The 11,855-nt window shown below is 49.6% G+C and overlaps 1 protein-coding gene across 1 annotated transcript; it reads right to left on the reverse strand.

Moving 5' to 3' along the window:
* Nucleotides 1-246: 246 nt before the first annotated feature.
* Nucleotides 247-4,303, reverse strand: LOC131830129 (spermatogenesis-associated protein 31E1-like). Its single transcript, XM_059172508.1, has one exon. It carries the CDS (start codon nucleotides 4,231-4,233, stop codon nucleotides 247-249), a length of 3,987 nt encoding a protein of 1,328 aa, XP_059028491.1. The 5' UTR covers nucleotides 4,234-4,303.
* Between the last annotated feature and the right edge of the window lie 7,552 nt (nucleotides 4,304-11,855).

Consider the following 11,855-nt stretch of genomic DNA (forward strand, 5'->3'; position numbering starts at 1 on the left):
CCCACTCTGGGTCTTGTTCACCTTGTCGTGGAAATGGAAGGTGTGTGAGGAAGGGGACAGGGTGGACCTCAAGGTCCCTGGCCCTCCAAGGCCCCATCATTCTGGAAACCAAAGCAGGCTTTTGTGGAGAGAAAACTCTGATCCCCTCCACCCAAGCAGGACACACACAAAGTCCAGCACCACTCATGAGAGAAAAAACACCAAACATATATTTTCGGGAGACAAAATTGTGGCATGGGGAAGTCATTAGCACACAGAGGATGTGCTAATATGAGAAAAAATGGACTTTCTTTGCATATACTCGATTTTTTCTTGAGGGAAATATTTCTGACCAGAAAAGATGTGTGAAGCATTCTCTGCCTGATAGGTTGAGGCATATTTTCGAAAACTGCATGTAGGATAATGGTGAACTCGACCTGAGACACCTGCCACCATCGGCTGGTGCTGGCTGGGTCTGCCTGGGGGCCCCAGGTTCCTGGGGAGGCTTTTCCATTCACCATTCCTGTCTCTGGTCAGCTGGCTCTTGCTAGGGCAGCTATGGCCCTTGGAGGTACCTTGCTGATTGGAGGCTATTCCTCCCATCATTCTCTTCTGGTCTGTAGAGGCGAAAGCCCTGTGAGGGCAAGAATGCCTATGTACTGGGGCCTGCAATTCCTTGTGCTGATACATCTCTGAGGCCCGAATTCCTTGGTGGAGTCGCAATTTTTCCACCAGGATTTGTCTCACGGCTGTCACTACCGTCTGAGTTTCGGCAGCCCTGTTGTCCATAACTGATCTGCTTCTGACTGGTACCCAGCTCCGGGCAGAAGCCGATGCAGGCTTGCCTTCTTGAAGGGGGCCTTCCAGTCCTTTGCTCTTTTTATTGGGATTAAGGCACTGCAGAAAGTTCTTCATCCTTTGTCTAAAGTGGCTTTCCAGAAAAACATGTCCCTTTTCCTGTGGCATGAGCCGGAGGTATTTGCTTCCAAGGCTCTCTCCTGATCCTCTGACCTGGGGAGGGTGGCCTATCTTGCTAGCTTGGGAAGCCCTGATTGCCAAAGGTTCTGCACACCTGTCTTCATTCTCTTCTGGTTTGGGTCTCTTCTCGTCCTTTCCCTCATCAGTGGTCTCATTGTTGCTCTGGCTGTCACTTGGTTCCTCAACCTTTGGTCCACAGGGCTCTTGCTGCCCCTCACTGCTTGATCCACTTGACCTAAGGTTATGTGACACCGGGGAAGATGGTGTCTCTCCACTGGCACGTTCCATTTGGGAACAGGAGGGTGACTCTTGAGTGGTCAAGCTGTCTGCAGCAAGGACAACATTAGTGTGAGAGTCTGGTGGGAGCACATTGGTGCCCCTGTCTTCAACAAGCACACAAGTGGCAAAGTCTGGAAGGAGGAGGTCACTGGGAGAATCTTGAGGAAGCTCACTAGTGGTAGAGCCTTCAGGCTCTTGGAGCTCAACCATACTAACCTTTGTTTCAAGGCTTACCTCCTCTGGATCTTCAGCAACCAACACTGTAGATGGTGAGGGGCTTTTCCTAGCACCTGGATATCCTGATATCAGATCCACATAAATGGCTGGTTTGTTGGCCAGCCCACTGGGTCTTAAGACAACTTTCCAGGCAGGGGCCTTCTTGGCCTCCATAGCCTCTGTGGCCCCTTCAGACCTTGGAGATTGGGACCTGAGCTTCATCTTCAGTGTTGCTACCATGTCTGGTGAGGCCTGACCCCCACTCTCTTTTAGCTCATTCCTGGCCATTGCTAAACTTGGACTTGGTTCCAGGTTGTCTTTCTTGGCCCCCATACCAGTCTTGCTGTGCAGGGTTCTGTTTGGGAGGCTGAGAATGGAGGCCCAAGAAGGTGAACTTCCCGCCTGTCTTGATAAAGACATCTTTGAGGACTGATGGCCATCACCAGGTAAAGTCCTTCCCAGGGCCTGCTGGATTTGCTCACGTATGGGTGAGGGAACAGGCAGGGGACTCCCTGAAGTGGGATCAGACTTTTCAGTTATACCCTTCTCTTCTGGATGGGGCTGAGGTGGTTTCCCCAAGAACTTGTAAAATTTGGCTTTTGAGGGGGCCCCAGGTACAAAGGTGGCTGAGCATGGAAAGGGGGACTGGGGAAAAGGCAAATGTTGAGCTTCAAGTAGTTTGAGATCTATGGGCTCAACAGTTTGGAGAGGTAGGTCCCACTTATGCCTCACTCGAAAACTTATGATGTGTGTTTCCAGCTTCTGCTGAGTGTTAGGACAAAGGAAGGGCAGCTCATGGGAGGTGTTTACGCAGAGCTCCTGATCCTTTAAGGGTGCTAGATTTCTGATAGCCATGTGGGGTTGGGACTTGGGAAAAGCATGGCTGGCCACAAACCAGGATCGACGCACAGTCACAGGGATCAGACCTATACTGATCTGTCCTAATTTCTTGTGTAAATGAACCTTTAAAGTTTTTTCTAGATGTTTCTTGTCTGGGCCCCTGGCTAAGTATTTTCCTGGATCACCCTCCAAGGCCCCTATTAAGGGTCTTCCAAACTCCTTCTCAGAGTTGGTTCCCAGAACCTTCGCTGGGAATCTAGCTGAGATCCTGGAGAGACCTGTTGGTGTCCTCTTCAGACACTGCCATAGACCCTTACCAAAGTTCTTCTCTAGTTTGAATCTTGCTTTATACTTCCTGTGGTATCTGGACCTGGTCCTCCATGTAGCTTGGCTGCTTTTACCTTTAAACACAAAGGGCCTTGAGAGCCCCTGCTCTCTCTGTGCCTGACTCATTCCCGGGGATTCATCCTGAGGCCAGCTCAGTTCCAGAGACAGCTGAACCTTGTGGGGCAAGCTGCTTTGCTGTTTATCCCTGCTGAGCTTCCTCTGAAGCTGTGGCTTCTGGATATTAAAGATGACAAAGTCCCCTTGATAGGTAGAACCTGATCTGTGGGCCCGGGAGGCCTGGTGGTTCTCTAGAAGCTTGGGAGGGACTTGGCTAAAGAATTTTGGAGATCTTTTCTCTATAGTGGGTAAAGTCTTCCCCCTTCCTTGTTGCTTTGGCAACGAGGGCCACTCCAGATGTTGCATTTTAGTTGGGGTGAAGGATTGTGTCTTTTCCTGGGGTGTAGCAAAAGATACCCTACTGGTCCTCCTCTGGGATGGGAGAGAAGATGGTCTTATTGGGACAGAGGGTGCAAGGGGGACTTGGGGCTGGGGCAAGGTTAGTGTTGAGGGTTGAGTTTGGATCCCACGGTGGAACAATGGTGGGGCATGGGAAAACTGTGAAGATACTTGATCCTGGTTTAGAAGTGGCAAGCAATTAGAGGTCCCATTGAATAAAACAGAGGGAGACTGTAGTGGAGAAGAGTGAGTAGAAAACAAGGCAGTGGTCACCAGGGACTCACTGTGCAGAGAGGGGAGACCCCAGAAGAGCTGGCTGCGTTTCCATTGCAAGTGGTCTTCCAAGACCTTGGGAGATGAGAACGGCTGAGGTTGGGCCAGTGGCTTTGATTTGTTTTTCATGTTCCAGAAGGATGGCTGGGTGGTGGTGGTCTGCTCAGTACCCAGAAGCTTCCACAGAGTCCCCCAGAAGCTCACGTGGTCATCTGGGCACCCCTGTTTGAAAACTGACCCAACCTTTTCTTTCTCCTTCCAACTCTTCAGTTCTACCCTTTTGCTGATTACTAGTTCAAGGAGCTTCTGGACATCCGGATTGACAAACGGAGGGTTATGAGTCTCTATCTGCCTGTTAGTAAGGCCACGCCAGAATGAGGCATCTGGTGGGTGGCAGGACACGTGTTCTTGCTGGCACTTGTGCTGTAATGTGCCAGGCAAGAACAAGGACTTGGTACTTTCCCACCACCAGGAAAAGGAAAAAATGGGGTAGCTGGCATGGCCAAGGCCTGAGATGGCTGGAATGAGAGAGGCCCAGTTGGAATGACTTGGAAGAAAGTTCTTTCTCACTGTGTCTGGTAGGATTTTTTTAAAGTTAGTTTGCTCTTCTTGAGGTCTCACTGGGAGGGTGGAGGCCAGAGGCCGAGGGGGCCCTGTCAGTGGAGCACGAGCAGGTGATGAGGCCACGGCAGGAGGAGCGCCTTCCACAGGCTCCCTGCATGGCTGATGGGCTCCAGCTGGTGCCCCTTGGCACACCTGACCAGGGGCTGCTTGATGTAAGGACTGGTGAAAGCCCCCCTGGTCAGAGACCCTTGTCAGGTGGCTGTGGGAGACAAGAGGTGTGAGCTGTCCCTGCAGCAGCCTGGGGCCGGGAGAGGACCCCATGGCCCTCCACGCCCCACACCCACATCACAATGCTCCTGCTGTCCCTCAGCCCGGGGCTTTGGTCACAATCTGTCCCATGGCTCCTCCCAGCACCCCCAAGCAGCCACAGAGGCCAGTTCCCTGCAGCCCTGGGGGTCACACCACAGACTCGGGGAGGCCCACCCAGGGGATAAGGGGGGCAGATTCATTACCTTTGCAGAAGGGAGACTAAACTGCGGAACTCTTCCAGCTCATGTAGGCAATTTCTGCAAGCTGGAAACAGGAGACTGGGTCAAGGGGAAGGTGGGGGCCCAGGTGTCTTACAGGAGACTGGGTATAATGTCCCTTTAGGGGAAACCTTTGGGGGATTGGACTTGGAAGCCCCAAACAGCACTGTCAAAGATCACATGCCCACACGGTGATTACAGGGTTCATTTTGGGGATCGCTTTGTCTTTTCCAAAGTGTTTTCTCACTCATGACCTTGCTGGGGGAGGAAGGACTGCATAGCTTTACAGAGGAATCTGAGCTGAGTTGAACAGCTTGTCCACATTGGAAGCAGGAGGTCCTGCCCCTAGTCTAGGCCCTGGGGCCCCTGCTGGGCGACACCCGTTTCCAGCCCCTCAGGGCTTTGTTCTGGTGCAGAATCTGGGAAGCCTCTGGGTGGGTTGTGATCTCCCTCCCAGGAGCCCCCAACCCGCCTCCCAGGGCTCTGTTTCCTGAGGGATGGGCTCAGGCCCTGGTGTCTTGGGAGAGGGTGGGGCCGGGCTTCAGAGCAGGGGGCACAGTGTAACTGGGGCACGCAGGGGTGAGTGGTGGACACTCACCTTTCAGAGTCTGGCTTCTCTGGCTTCTGTTGCTTCTCCTCCGTGGCTCTGCTTGGTACTGAGATAAGAGAACATTGGGAGGCTGGGACCCCCAGCCCAGCAGCAGGTGCTCACTGCTCATGAGTAGTGTGACTTCCTACAATTAACTAAGGGGGTGGGCGGACTGTGATTTTCTTTAGTTTTACTCATTTCCTTTTCAAAATGGATACAAATATTTCCAGTTTTCCTCTTTGAAGAATGTACAGAAGGATATCCTATGTGAGAAGTTTGCCACTGTTCCTCTGCTCAAGAAACACACATAATACCAGACCTGGTGGCGCAACTGGACTTTTTCACATAGTACCCCACTTTCCAAGGCCAGAGCCCCACTCTAGCTGCTGCTTGGGACCTCCTGGGCTCAGTACTGCCCTCAATCAACCCTGAAGGGGGAACATTCACCTGAAATACCTGTCCTTGGACCGTGGCTGGTGACACAGTGCTCAGGGGCCTGACCTCCGCTAGAGAGGCAGCTTTTAGCCTCTGGTCCTTGGCCACCGGTCACTGTGTTTGGGACACTGCCCTGGACCCCTCCACCACACCTGGATTCTGGCCTGAGATCTTCAGGGAGAAATCCTCGTGTCCCTCTAACCCCTGCTGAGTCTGGCTTGTCCTGGATGGATGGTGGTCTGCTCTCTCCTGAGAATACCCATTCTATTCTTTCCCATTTCAGGAGTCTCTCCAGTGACTCAGAAAAGTGGAAAGAATGATAGCAAAGAAGATAGAATCACACTCTGCTGGGTCTGGGCCGAGGGTTCCTTACCTTCCTGCTCTTTCTGTGTTTCTTGCCTGGTGGTGAGGATGGATCAGGCTGGAAATAAGAAACTAAATATACAAAGAGCCCTATCCCACATACAAGGGCAAAGATGACATTAACTGCCCAGATAATGGGACTGGAGCTCAGCCAACCATTAAAAAGGAATTGCTGAGGGAAGAGATAATTTTCCATCTCTTCCCTCATCAGACATTAATGTCTGATCGCACTGCTGCCTCAGACAACTGAGCTCTGAGACTTAGCGTCCAACCACACTGCTGTCCTCAGACAACTGAGCCCTGGGTGTGGAGGTGCAGATACAAGCCCCAGGCCCACATCACACAGCTAGTGTCTGGTCACAAAGGGCTCCTGAGGGAGGGGGAGGGAGCCCCACCCTGTGGCTCTATCCCTTCGCCCTCCCAGGCCTCCAAGTCCCTCCCCTCAGCAGACACCAATCTCTTCTCTGTATCTATGAATCTGAGTTTCTTTTTTTTCCCCAATTCTACATACACGTGAAACTATATGGTATTTATCTTTCTCTTATTTTATTTAACAAGGTATTCTCAAGGTTCTCCATGTTACCACGACCATCACCATTTCATTATTTTTTATGGCTGAATAGTATTGATGTGTGTGATATCTTTATCCATTCACCTCAGTATACATGATTCATTTAAGACTGATGTTTTTCTTATTGACTTTCTGTGTGGATGACTCTTCCATTGATGTAAACTGTTGAAGTTCTATACTGTGGGGAACCACATGTTTAATGTTTTTGATGTCACAACCTTTTTAAAATATAAATCTCTTAACTAATTATTGTAGTTTTAGTTAAACATATAATTTTTGTCTTCACTCTAGCTTTTTTTTTTTTTTCCATTGTCTGGTTTGTCAGGGACCAAGAAAGTCCCCACCATCATTGGGCTCTGGATGGGAATTGCTGGGCCTGTGGTTGTCTTTGCCTTGTTTTTTTGTTGTCTGTTGTGTTGTTTGTTGTATTTGGAGAAATGGGACAAGCGGAGAGTAAGGGACCTGTGACACCCCTAGGTCTTGTTCTCGAACATTTCAAGGATTTTCAAGGTAAAGCCACCCAGTCGGTGACAAGGTTTCCCCGGGAACACTAAAAACACTCTGCCAGTTAGAGTGGCCCACAGGGTGGCTGCCGGAAGGAACGTTTGCCTAGGTTCAGATCTATTCTACCCTGAGTGAGGTGTTCAATCTACATCGAGACCAAATACCGTACATTGTGACCTGGTGATATCTGATAGAAGAGCCACCGTCATGGCTCAAGTCCCACCTTCCCCTGCTAATGAAACCATCTCTCTCCCTCTAAGGCAGGTCAAAGACCAAAACCAGAACAGACAGATAAGGGGGAACCATGGAAGAAGACCGTGCTCCCCCATCAGATGTGGAGGATGTGGAATTCCCCGTCCCCATCTGTCCCCTAAACTTGACTCTCAGTCCTGAGATGCCCTTACCAGTCCACCTCATATGCGGTTGGGGTCCACCTATGGGACCACCAAGCAGAGAGACCGCCCTGATCTTTCCCCTTTCCTCTATCCCCCTCTGCCTCCCTTTACCTCACCAGTGCTGTTGGCGCCAATGCTGCCTCTCCGTGAGTTTGCTCTACCATATGGGAGAGGGCACCCCCACCTAACCTATATCCCTTTCTCCTCTTCTAACATCTATAACTGGAAGGCCCAACACAAATCCTTTTATGTCCTCCCTCAGGATATTAATTAGTCTCTTGGAGACTGTCTTTCTTATCCACCAACCTACCTGGGTGGATATTCAACAGCTCCTTATGCCTCTCTTTAACGCAGAAGAGAGGGATCGCATCATGCGAGAAACCCATAAGGTGAAAAGTGAGATACTCGGCAGGGACCTCGATCCCTGCCGAATGGAGGACTACTACCTGAGGGAACCCCCCAACTGGGATCCAAACTCCAATGCAGGCAAGGAGAGCTTACATTTCTACCACCAGGCTCTACTGGCAGGCCTCCGTGAAGCTGCAAGGAGACCCATAAATTTATCTAAAACTGGTACAGTGGCTCAAGGTAAGAATGAGTCTCCAGGAGCTTTCCTAGAAAGGCTTATTGAAGCCTATAAAATGTATAGTCAGATTGACCCTAGGGCACCTGAAAATCAGAGGGCAATGAATCTTGCATTTGCCAGTCAGTCAGACCCAAGATATAAGGAGGAAACTTCAGAAAGTTGAAGGATTTGAAGGGAAGAATCTGACTGAGTTAGTGGGAATAGCAGAAAAGGTGTTTAACAACAGGGATGCACACGAGGATGAAAAGCAGACAAAAAAACTGGTTAAGGTTTTGGCATTACATGAGGAGGGGAGGAGACAGGTAGGGGATGGTAAATGGAAGGAAAAGCCTAAGCACAGAGAAGGCAGGCGGGGAGAGTTAGATTCAGATCAGTGTGCTTACTGTAAGGAAAAAGGACATTGGGCCAAGGAGTGCCCTCAAAAGAAGACAGCAATGCTTGCCACCAGAGACGGAAGGGGCCATGGTTCGAACCCCCTCTCCAAACCTCAGGTAAAAATTGAAGTGCAGGGGAAATCAATTGATTTTTTGGTGGACACGGGAGCCCAATTTTCATCATTACTTAAACCTATGGGGAAACTATCTGGAGAGGAAATCTAGGTACAAGGAGCAAATGGCACAGAGAGGCATAAATGGACAACAGAAAGGACTTTAAATTTGGCCTCAGGAGTAGTTTAACATTGATTTTTTCCCCTTCCTAATGCCCCATATAACTTGATGGGAAGAGATCTCCTCCACAAGTTATGAGCTGGCATTCAGTTCTTGGAAGGAGACATGACTGTAACCTTGAGACAACCCACTGTACAGGTGCTTATGGAAGCAGTAGATTAATACCTCCTTTATGAGCCAGTCTCAAAACCAGAGAAGACAAACGGGGGGAGCCTTCTCCAAACCCTACAGGTCAAGTTTCCCTAGGTCTTGGCAGAAGGGAACCCGCCTGGCTTGGCCAGGGGACAACACCCAGTGGTGGTGCAATTAAAGGCGATGGCTATGGCTGTTCGCGTTTGGCAGTCCCCCCTCCCCCGGGGAGCAAAGGAAGGGATCAGAAAACACATTAACTGTCTCAGAGGAGATGGGATCCTATTTCCTTGCAAATCTCCATGAAGCACACCTTTGTTGCCCATCAAAAAAGCTGAGACTGGGGAGTACCGACTTGTGAGAAGTTAACAAACGGGTTGTAGATATCCACCCAATGGTGCCTAACCCCTATACCCTACTCTCCCTCCTGGGCCCCGAAAGAACTGTGTATACCATCCTAGATCTCAAGGATGCATTTTTCTGCATATATTTAGCAAGGGAATCTCAGCCCCTTTTTGCTTTTGAGTGGTCTGACCCACAAGAAGGTTTCCAAGTTCAGCTCACCTGGACAAGACTTCCCCAAGGATTCAAGAATTCACCCACCATTTTTGACAAGGCCCTACATAAGGATTTGTGTGAGTACAGAACCTCCAACCTGGGAGTCACTCGGTTACAGTATGTTGATAACTTGGCTAGTAGCCGCTGAGGACTATGAGTCATGTTTGTGGGGGACGAGAGCTCTCTTACAGACTCTGCAGGAAAAAGCATATCGGGTGTCAGCAAAGAAAGCACAGCTCTGTCAGAGCCATTCCACTTATCTAGGCTTTGATCTCCATGAGGGTGTGCGTTCACTGTCTGAGTCCAGGAAACAGGTGATCACCCGATACCCGTGCCACACCATGTCTCGACAAGTGAGGGAGTTTCTTGGGACGGTGGGTTACTGTAGGCTCTGCTACCATGGTTAGCAGAGATTGCCTGACCTCTCTACAAACTGACAAAAGGGGGGCTTGCTATGATAAGAGTGGACAGCTGAGGCCGAAGGAGCATTTCAGGAATTACAAACAGTTTTACTGAGTGCCCCAGCACTGGTCATCCCAGATGTTACCAAGCCCTTCCACTTGTATGTGGATGAAAAAGCAGGGGTGGCCAAAGGAGTTTTGACTCAGACTCTGGGGCCTTGGCAAAGGCCAGTAGCCTATCTTATCAAGAAACTAGATCCAGTAGCAGCTGGGTTCCCCCTTGCCTCCACATAATTGCTGCCACGGCCCTCCTGGTCAAGGGTGCAAGTAAATTGACTTTGGGTCAAAAGGCTATCAAGGGCCTTCTCTGGGCTCCACCAGACCAATGGATGATGAACACCTGAGTGACGGGGTATCAGGCCCTCCTCCTTAATGAACCAAGAATGGCCTTCCAGTCCCCAGCGGTGCTAAATCCAGCCACGCTGCTGCCAGAGGAGCTGGCTGATCACCCACACGACTGTGGGGAGGTCCTAACCCAAGTCACAGGAATAAGGCCGGATCTCAGAGACATTCCCCTCCCAGATGCCGAGATGACTCTGTTCACAGATGGGAGTAGCTACATGGTCAATAGAAAGAGGTATGCAGGGGCTTTGGTGGTTTCTTTTGAGCAGGAACTCTGGACAGCAGCCCTGCCACACAGAACATCGGTGCAAAAAATGGAGCTGACTGCATTCACCAAAGCACTGCAGATAGCCTAAGGTAAAACCGCCAACATCTGTATGGACAGCAGGTATGCTTTTGCTACTTTCCATATACATGTGGCTATTTATAAAGAAAGGGGCCTATTAACAGCAGAAGGAAAAGGAATTAAAAACAGAGGAGAAATATTGGCTCTCCTCTAGGCTATTTGGGACCCAAAAAAGGTGGCCATTATGCATTACCCAGGTCACCAAAAGGGGACTGATCTGATTTCAAAAGGAAACCAATTAGCAGATTAAACTGCAAAGCAAGCAGCCTGAGAAACATAAGAACTGGTTACACTCCTGGCTCCAGCCCTACCAGAAAAACCAAACTATTTAGAAGAAGATTTAAAGTATTTACAAAAATGGGTTAAATTGGACTATGAAGGGAACTGGGCTAAGACTAAAGCAGGAAAAATAATTCTTCTTCGAAGACTAGATAAGAAGTTAGTAGACCAGATACATCAGGGTACTCACTTGGGGATATGCAAACTCAAGGAACTTATAGACAAGCAGTTCCAGGTTTCTAAATTAGGGTGTATGGTTCAGGATGTAGTTGATAGATGTGCTCAATGCCAGACAGTTTATGTGGGAAGAACTAAAATGGGAAGAGGGAAAAGAGAAAGAGGTAAGGAACCCGGAATTTATTGGGAAATAGATTTTACAGAAATGAAACCTGGAAAATATGGGCACAAGTATATGTTAGTTTTTGTAGATACCTTTTCAGGCTGGGTAGAGGCTTTTTCTGTCAAACATGAGATGGTAAGAGTGATAGCCAAAAAGCTACTAGAAGAAATAATTCCTAGGTTTGGGCTGCCTCTTGCAATCGGGTCAGACAATGGCCCTGCATTTGTGAGTTCAGTCTCACAGGGATTGGCCAAGGCCATTGGCACTAATTGGAAACTACATTGTGGCTATTGGCCCCAGAGTTCCGGGCAAGTAGAGAGAATGAACTGGACTCTTAAAGAGACCTTGACAAAACTAATTCTGGAGTCTGGTGGACTCCAGAAGATCGGTTGATCTCCTTCCTTTCACCCTCCTCAAGGCAAGATGTACACCCTATTTAAACAAGGTGACCCCACTTGAAACAATGTTCAGGAGACCGCCCCCCCCCGCTCTGTCCTTGGCTACAAGAGGTTGCCCTAGCAAAAATGACTGATAATTCTGTACTCCAGTCACTGCAGGCATTACAGTCTATTTTTTAAAAAGCCCACGCAGGGATCCGGACTGCCCACACTGGGTCAGAGACAGAGGTGGAACCACATCCTTACCAACCCAAGGACTTGGTTTGGATATGTCGCTATCAAGTGGGAAACTTAGAGCCTCGCTGGAAGGGACCATTTACTGTCATCCTGACCACCCCCATGTCAGTAAAAGTAGAAGGCATTAGGGCCTGGGTTCACGCGGATCATGTCAAATGAGATGAGGACGAGGACGCCCCCCAGAGATGGAAGCCGCAGCCCACGGACCCTGCTGA

The sequence above is a fragment of the Mustela lutreola genome, chromosome 4 (assembly GCF_030435805.1).
Source record: "Mustela lutreola isolate mMusLut2 chromosome 4, mMusLut2.pri, whole genome shotgun sequence".
Lineage (NCBI taxonomy): Eukaryota > Metazoa > Chordata > Mammalia > Carnivora > Mustelidae > Mustela > Mustela lutreola.

Bases quoted from the DNA above. Each gene is read 5' to 3' on its own strand.
- LOC131830129 (XM_059172508.1), bottom strand. From the start codon at position 4,233: ATGGGGTCCTCTCCCGGCCCCAGGCTGCTGCAGGGACAGCTCACACCT.